Source organism: Sprattus sprattus, assembly GCF_963457725.1.
Source record: "Sprattus sprattus genome assembly, chromosome: 4".
NCBI lineage: Eukaryota > Metazoa > Chordata > Actinopteri > Clupeiformes > Clupeidae > Sprattus > Sprattus sprattus.
Window position 1 is genome coordinate 40781001 of NC_137923.1, and position 9540 is coordinate 40790540.

Sequence of the window (9540 nt, forward strand, 5' to 3'; positions counted from 1 at the left end):
ATGACCAGACATTTTCTGGTGGTAAGCAGCCCAGAACTCTGGTCAGTCCAGGGGACATTGTCTTCACCCCGAGCACCTGTTTTAGTGATGGGTGTATGAGAACATAAACACAGCTAATTCAGCTAATGTAGAAAGTATTGCAGCTATAAAGCCAAAAATGCTGTGACAGCGGTACCTGTAATGACTCACAAAATCCTGCAGAGGTCCAGCACATTGCAGTAATGAGAAGCCAAATGTATTTTAGTCCAATGACAGTGTCTAGTTTAGTGAGTCAAGGCTGACACTCCTGCTTGACATCCCAGGGGAAACAGTCCTGCACTCAGGAGAAGTGTGTTCATTTGAAACTGACAGAAGAGGAGGTCCATGCCCAGATGTCAGCTCATCTTATCACAAGAAGAGAGAAACAAGACAAGATGTTTTAAGGTAATCTCACAGATAAAATCTTTCTAAGACCCTGTCGGTTTTGGTTTATAGTTTCGTATAACCTGTGTGAGACTGCTCCTTGATTCTTTTAAGCAGGCCTCTCTCTCTCTCTCTCTCTCTCTCTCTCTCTCTCTCTCTCTCTCTCTCTCTTTCTCTCTCTCTGTATCTTGTCTTACAGTGCCCTCTGTGGACATCCTTCGCATAACCCATCCATCTCTAGAAACAACATATTTAAACCTCTAGGTGGCAGCATTGCAAAGTACCTCTCAAGGCTCCCAGTTCACCCAACAACACTGCGGGTTTCAATTACCATTTTCATTTCAGGAATCAATTTAGCCGCGATTAAGGCCCTCGTAAGAGTCCCCCTGGGAGGCTGCCTGTACCGCAAAGTCAGCAAACACGGCTGTACAGTAAAACCCAGCTACAGTAACACAATTGACTCTTTCTAAGGCAAGAGGGAGACCAGGATGGGAGTGGCTGGATTTTATGGTTTTGGCATCAGAAGGGAGACACGTGGGTGGTGATGGGTATTATAACTATGTGTATGTGTGCAGGTGTATGTATTGGGGGGGGGGCATTTGTATGGTCTCTCACAAGAGTGTGTGTGGGTGAGTGTGAGAGGGGGAGGGAAGGGGCGGAAATATCACTGTAAGCCATGGGGGTGGCGTACAAGGGAGGAGTGTATTAGCATATTGGATTACAGGACATGGTCATAATTTGTTTTCGTTGAATGCCAGCTAATAGAAAAATAATGTGGTTAGTGCAGGCAGGATAATAAGGCCTGGCTTTTACCCCTAAGGACATATGAAGTAAAGGAATGCAAAGTTAAAAGGTTTATATCAGATGAAGGTGGGGTCAGGAAAGGGGCAGCTGAGGACTTATAGTGTTTGTGTGTTTGTGTGTGTGTGTGTGTGTGTGTGTGTGTGTGTGTGTGTGTGTGTGTGTGAGCTTTTCTGTCTTTTATGTATGTCAGTGTTGTTAGATGTGTGCAGATGTGTGATAGCATGCCTTTGAGTTTGTAACTGTGTGTATGTGTACCTCTCTCTATGTGTGTGTGTGTGTCAGTGTGTGTGTGTGTGTGTGTGTGTGTCAGAGTGTGTGTTTAAGGGAGGGCGAGAAAGAGAGCGAGAGATTGGGGGGTGGGGGGTTAAAATAGTGTTTTGAGAGCACCCGGCCCTGGGGGTAGAGGGGGTTGAGCTGGAAGAGTAGTGTGGGGTGATACAGCAGCACTAATTGACATTATCGCCGGATTAGTGAGTTAATGGCCTCTTTCTCTGACTGGAATGGCAAGCACCCTTGCCCTTTCCTGGCCAAAATGTGGAAACCACAAACAGAAATGCTGCCACGTCCTGCAAACAGATCTATTTGTAGTAACTTCATGGCAAGCCGATTTGCTCAAAGTTTTTCTCATGTCTAAACAGCATTTAACCTCCACTTGACAGTGTCTGGGCATATAAATAAATGAAGCTGACCTATACATAAACACCACTGAAGCCTGTAACACATCCAGTCAAGGATTACTGCACGAGGGCGCTGAGGCCAAAAAAAGCCAGCGAAATACAGGACGCACGAAAAAAGAAACCTACTTTTTTTTTAAGCGGGGCCACGGTGACACTAAAAAGACGGTCGTTTATATTTCTGTCATCCCCCTAGTGTCCCGTCCACAAGGACGGGCTCTTGTGCGTGCTGTGCTGTGCTGTGTGTGGAGGCGTTTGTGACGAGTTGTGACGAGCATTCAGGCCCTTTACATAGGTCTAGTGCATTCTAATGACCCGCGCACTCGCTGGCAGACTGGGCCCATCTCTTTAGACATGAAAGGCCCTTTTCTCTGTGTGTGTTCAGCGGCCAGGGCCGGCTTGAAGGGGAGATTTGAGAGCGCGGCGTGGCTCGCCTAGCAACGGCTCATTCCAGCGGAGGGCTCGATGGCCACTCTCCCCCCTCGCTCTCACCCCCCGCTGACCTGGGCTCTCGCTCCCTTCGCTTGTAATTGATTGGGTTAATATAAACCCGGCGTGGAAGAGAGAGAGAGAGAGAGAGAGAGAGAGAGAGAGAGAGAGAGAGAGAGAGAAAAAGAAAGAGAGAAAAAGAGAAAGAGAGAGAGAAAGAGAAAGAAAACATAGACACTTTCCTCGTAGGAGTCTGTGCTGATGACAGAAACACATGTATATGGGTAGACATGCAGGCGTGCACTAGCAATGAAACACACACACACAAACACACATAAGTAAGAAGGACTGGAGGACACAAACACACCACATAAACACACACACAGTCACACACAGATTCATGCGTGTGCACACACACACACAAGCACACACAAACAAATGTAACTAAGAAAGACTGAAGGACACAACCACACCACGTGCACACATACAGTCACACACACACATTTTGTTTGTGTTTGTGATTTGTTTACACCCACATTGACATGACAGAGAAGTATTCGTTCCTCTCAGTAACTCTGAAAACACAGTCAACTATATCCTTGTTTTCATGTGATACATTTAAAAATAATTCTGTGCTGTGGGTGTGTGTGTGTGTGTGTGTGTGTGTGTGTGTGTGTGTGTGTGTGCGTGCTTGTGGGCTTTGGGTGTGTGTGTGTGTGTGTGTGGGGGGGGGGGTTGTAAATGATAGATCTTTAAATAGTGATGTCTTTGCTGTGGCTGTGTATTTTTTGGGAATATGTGTGTGTGTTAGGGGGGGAGTGGGGTTTATGTGGGTGTGAGTGAGAGAGATAACCGTCAGTAAATCTATCTCCTCTATGAAGTACCTCGCAGTGGGGGGATTACCTTATCACCATAATAGTTGACACTGCCCATGTGGATTCTGCTTGGATTTCAATCTCCACTGTTATTCTTTGTGTCTGACTGGAAATTCTTTGTAAAAATATACTATAAACCTTATGTGAATATATATATATATATATATATATATATATATATATATATATCACTTATTTAATATTATGTATACATTCAGCTTTCTTCACCTATTTGTTTTAGAAATGCAAAAATATGGAAGCCTGTTAGCCTACTAAAAGATTTTGTTACAAACAATTTCATATTTCAGTATGATATACATTTTCATGTTTTGCATCCACTGGATTTATTTTTACAGATAAAGATTCAATGCATTTTTTGGTCAACTAGATCTTTGACTTATTTATTCATTCATTTCTGCATGCATGCCCTCTCCCTCACACACACACACACACACACACACACACACACATACACACACACACACACAGACACACACAGACACACACACACACACACACAGAGTCATACCTCCATCAGTTCGTCCTTCACACCTACCAGGTTTCACTTATTCATTTCCCGAATTTCCCAAACTTGGCCTTTCAAACAGGCTGCCATTTAATGTCTTATCGAGGCGGGCGCACAAAGGCCAAGGATGGCCTACTGCTACTATATTAACATGGAACAGATATGCCTTAACATGGCTGATGCTCGGCTCGGGATTATGGCTTTGATTGACACCTTACCTGACCAGGTGGAATGACAGATAGCACTGCTGTGACTGTTGTGTCCTTGGAAAAAGGATGGAAAGATTTAAAAGGTAAATACGAAGGGGTGGAATAAACTAGACTGTATTACTTTGCAAATTGATGCCCAGCTTACAGAACATTGGGTAAACCGTTGAAGTAAAAGCCTTAGCTCCCAAAGCTTGATCAAAGAAGGAATCTGCCTTTACTTGCATCTGGGCTGGCTGGTCGCATCTGAAACATAAACAAACCAATCCCGTTGTTGATTGGGTTTCAACAGACATTGATGAATTTGTCTTTTTCAATGTCATAATAAACAACATTTCCAAAGAACAAACCTCTGAAACTTAGATTCCTGATTCCAAACCGCAATTGCGTTTAATGCATTATTGACCTCTTTCACTTGGAAGCTTCAACACAACCCTACTCCGTTTTTGCTGACTCATGATGTTCTCCAACACTTGCAGAATACTGCTTTAATGATCTGGGATCATGCATTTAATTAGCGAATCAATAAATCTACATCTTTGTCATGCAGAAAGAATGTGCTGGGGTGTTGCAGTGCTCTCGGGCGACCCCAAAACAGATGTGCGTCTGTCACTGGTCCGCTTGTATCATCTGCGAAACAAAAATGATTCACACCCCCGCTTGCCGGGACTGTGTTACTGCCGAAGAGCTTGAAGTGTAAACACATCTTCAAACAATTACGAATAACTCACTGTTATTTAGATTATCCTCACGTAAACACACAGATATATATATTTATGGAGGTCTCGGAACACGTCTGTCTGACAGCGCTGTTGTTGGTTTATTTGAGCTATAGGGACCAAAAGGAGAAGAGAGAAGACTCACGGTTAAATTTGGAGACTTGAACATATGTGACTTTTCTGCGCACCCCACACTGCCCCCCTCCCCAACACAGACAGACAGACAGACAGACTGCCATACACACACACACACACACACACACACACACACACACACACACACACACACACACACACACACACACACACACACACAAATATCCGGACGAGGTCCTCTCAACACCTCCAGATCTTGCCTTACACTGACATGATCACACTTAAGCCGACGGGCCAGGCCTCGCTGGCTCGCATGCCACCAGCTGCTTGTCCAACAGCTGATCTGTATTTCATTCTGACATGCTAACATACTGTACGTAAACTACTTATTATACCGTTGATTAAAACAGTTTGTTTTAGTAATATGCGGTGTAGCCTTAAAAAAAATTCTAAATAGAAAAGCCAATGCAGGCCTTACTTGCATCGTGGTTTAAGCAAAATACATCACAACACCTGTAGCCTTTTGAAATAAAATGATCAATCGTAAATGTTGTATTTAAATTGTGTTTAACCTTTTATATTATTTTATATAACTTAAATTATATTGAACTTTGTATATTATTTTATATAGTAAAATAGTATTTTAAGTGTAGATCATTAATGGAAATGTATTGCTGTTTCAGCTTCAACTAGAGATTAAATCATTTCAAATCGTGAGCAATATCTCGGTGACATTATCTTTAGGAAATGGCCATTAAACATCAACGTATTCCTATAGATTAAATTCATTTAAACCACTACTCTGCATGCTCAACATTTGATGTTCAAACAAGTTTTTATGGGCCGGGTATGCCTTCCCCAGCTGTTATAGACAATTATAGGTCACACTGATAGAGATTCATAACAGTAAGTGTACACATCGTAGGTTGCCGCACCTTAAGGCTAGAGTCCTGCACTACAAGGCTTAACGTTGCTGCATTACTCAGTGTATTCTAAATAAAACTGTGTGTAGGCTACCAGTCCCCTCCACACCACCCTTTCTATAACCCTTTCAGACGATAACTTGAATTTCAATATCGTTTAAAAATTAAGCGTGAACCTTAAAGTCCGAAAGAAGATACAATAATATATAAATATGCTTGCATCAAACCTGTGGCAGACATGTTGCAGAGAAATACGTTTTTTTAACAGATAGAGGTCGCTGTTGTCTCTTAATAAAAACTACTGCAATTCGTTACACTAAACGATGGGAATATCGTTGATCAGATTTTTTAAATATGCGACACATTAACTGTCAATACAATAGGGCTTTAAGAAGTAGTATTTTACGAATTCTGATGTATTCAGCATATGAGCCATAAAAACGCATGCATTGTCTTATTAATTACTTTAGCCTACTTGTCTGGCCCCTAAAAACTATAGGCTAATAATATAGGCTACATATTTGAATGATACTTAAATTTTGTATCATAATGATGCATTTTCACAGAAAAAAAGAAATAAAGACAATATCAACAAAATCTAAGAGAAATGACCCAATATCTCATTTTCTTTATTACACAAAATATAATCTTTTCACAAATTTTCTGTTTTTACAAATAGTTCTCCATAAAGTAATAGTGAAAAAACAACATGGCTACAAGATAAACGCGAAAGCAAACATGAATTGAAATCATGGTGTGATATGTTATGGGATCAGTATATTTTCTAGGACACTGTTATATGACATATAGGCTAACTTGATCTTGATTTCTTATTAAATAATTTAATTCCCCCCCACGCTGCTCAGGAAATGGTCTTCAAAACCCGCTGTGTTGCTTCGTGGTGAGACCTGGTGAAAGAAAATTTTGAGAAAATAATTGTTAGGTCAAATCATCGGTGTCTTTTTTTCTGGAAACTTCTAAAAATAGACGTAATTCCTTTATATTGTCAAAATGTAACATAACATAGCATTTTTTTTAAACCAGATTTGTTACTTTAGCCATTATCAAACAATGTTGCAAAACCTTGTGAAACATAATTGATGAGCATGAAGATATTACCTGTCATGCATTTGTGGGAATGGTGATCTCAGTACTGGTGTCCGTGGCTCGATCCTCTGGACGTTTTCCTGGTCTATAAAGGCACAATACAAATATAAAATTAGAATTAATTGGCATTCAAATCTAATTACCAAGGAGACAAAACAACTATGACAGGTTCTTAATGACGTTGTAAAAATCATTTTGCAAAAAAATATATTAAATCAAATGTATTTGACATGTACCATGACGTTGAGGGCTGAAGCCGTCCGACGAATTATCGCTGTCTCCCTCTGGGCCTGAATGCCCAGCCGGAGACGGTGACCTCTTGGTGTGCGCCACGGGACTGTGGCTGTAGTTGTGACTGCTTTGATTGACACCCAGAAGTGACCTGACGTTCATTAGGGAGTTTGCGCTTAGAAAAGCGGCACTTGCCGCCCAGTTATGGAGTTTTCCGATCTGGCAAGTGTATATTCCGTGAGTCGGGAGAAACGCTGGGTGGTGAGACTGCAGAGAGGTTCGCAGGCCTACGGGGGACGTGAGCGCACCTACTTTCTGACAGTTGTCAGGGCTAGTCGCCGTCTCCGCCAAAGACCATATTTTTGGCTTAGTGTTTGAGGGCCGTTGGCATCCCGGGCCATCGGGAGAAAGTGCAGGAACGTTTTTGACAACTTGTGGTTCTTTATTAATAGCAACCGAATCATTCACACCCTTGAGCTCGGGAAGAGGTAAAGTCCGTTTTGGTTCCATATTTTCCTCATTGACATGTTCACCAGCACTTGGCTTGTCGAGGGACACTTCCAGATTCCCTTCCTCCTCGTTATTTTCGTCGGTTTTGACGACGTCGATGCTTTCCAAATCAATTTCTTCGTCGTCCTCATTCTTGTCATGATCCTCCTCAATGTCACTGTCAAATATCCTGCCGTCACGGTCCTCCGCGCTGCGTCCCCACGTGACCTTGTTCTCCTTTTTGAGTCGTCTACGCGCGTTGGCGAACCAGGTGGACACTTGGGTAAGGGTCATCTTGGTGATGATGGCCAGCATGATCTTCTCGCCCTTGGTGGGATAAGGGTTCTTTTTGTGCTCCTGCAGCCATGCTTTCAGTGTGCTTGTAGTCTCCCGGGTGGCACTCTTCGCCCGGGACGGGTCGCCGTATTGGTACTGACCGTACGGGTAAAACCCGGGGGCCGTATGCACGAAGCCCGAGGGATGGGCACCCGGAGAATCCTTCAGTTCATACTGGGAACCCTGAAAGCATAAAGAAAAAAGTTTGTGAATGATCTGAATAATTTAGGCCCTCAACAAGTTTGGAGTATTATTTAATTTAGCCTTGTAAAAGTCAGAACAGATGAGCCCAAAGTTCAAAATAAGCAGGGGAAGTTGCAATAATTTATAAAACATAATAAATAATATTAATTATATTACACACTCTATTTTCACAACGAATGCTTCCCCTTCATTTTAGGTTAGCTCTTTCCATGAGAGATATTGTCGACATTTTCATTTTAGGGGTGTCACATTAAGCAAAAAATTACAGTTATCAGGATAAAATCACAATTGTAAACTGATAGTAAAATATCCATAAAATATGTTAGATTCAAGTGCACAACTTAAATTACTCTTATTAAAAGGAAACACGCTTTTAGGGTATTTAGTCTAGTTTTGCCTCATAGCCACAGGTCACATAATTAACTCAGACGATAAGCACCAACAGACATCTTAATCTTTTACAATATACAACATGGTAAGCTGTTTGAAGTGTCCCATAGTACAACCCAAAATACTGGATCTATCTCACGATAATATTTTAAATGTATTCAACGTTTCCAACGTTTGTGCAACATACCATCATACTGACTATCATAATAAAAGATGGTGGCTCAATTGCTGTCATTAAAGGCCTATGCGCAGATTAAAAATGTAAAGATCCTAAAGCTTTTTTTCGGGTGCATTATTTACAACTTTCGGTCTTTTCCGGATTTACTGTTATTTTACCTGGACTATTGAACGCGTAAAACTATGGCAATGACATGTTAATCTTCTTACCATTTGGGACAGTAGGGCCAGTTCGGCGCTGTTATAGGGGAGGAATGCACTATAGTTTTGTGCAGTCCACGGGCTTGCATACATGCCCAACATCGGTGTGACTGCCGGCGCTCCTCCAGAAGGATTTCCACCGCTCTCAGAGCCCCCTTCTCGGGTCGATGCAGACAAAACCCCCGTTCTCTCTCCTCCGTAAGCCTCTGGGGAGGCGCTTAAAAACTGGGGGTAGCCCAGCTGCGAAAAAGACATGTCCAATTTCAGTCAAGCCACTCGGAAGAAAAAAAAAGCTCCAGTAAGATTAGTAAGATGTCAAAATCACTGCAGACTTCTCCGTTCACGGGTGTCCCAAGGATACACTCCAAGCGGCAGTTGAGCGCCAAGTGATGTGACTACCCTCAGGACTCCTCACAATTTGAAGTTGACGGTTTGATTGGCATGCTACTTAAGCGCGAGGCCCCTCCTTTATCGGGAGCATACGATTAGTGCATTGGTCGGAGCTGTCTTTCTCTCTCTCTCTCTCTCTCTATCTATCTCTCGCTCTCTCGCTCTCTCTCTCTCTCTCTCTCTCTCTCGGTGTGTGTGTGTGTTTGGGAAAGGATAAGGAGGGAGGAGTGAGAGGTGATTATGGGCTATTTAAGTGTTTATTTTCGGGGGGCAAAAGTTTGGTTGTGGGTAATTGACAAACGACTCATATGTCTATGCACAATGTTTTTAAATTTAAGCATCACGTATATTAAATAACATT

The 9540-nt window shown here is 42.3% G+C and overlaps 1 protein-coding gene across 1 annotated transcript; it reads right to left on the minus strand.

Moving 5' to 3' along the window:
* Nucleotides 1-6253: 6253 nt before the first annotated feature.
* Nucleotides 6254-9044, minus strand: irx1b (iroquois homeobox 1b; the record flags this gene model as incomplete). Its single annotated transcript, XM_080836397.1, has 4 exons — nucleotides 6254-6562; nucleotides 6774-6846; nucleotides 6998-8000; nucleotides 8799-9044. 4 exons carry the CDS (start codon nucleotides 9042-9044, stop codon nucleotides 6517-6519), a joined length of 1368 nt encoding a protein of 455 aa, XP_080692523.1. The 3' UTR covers nucleotides 6254-6516.
* Nucleotides 9045-9540: the final 496 nt, after the last annotated feature.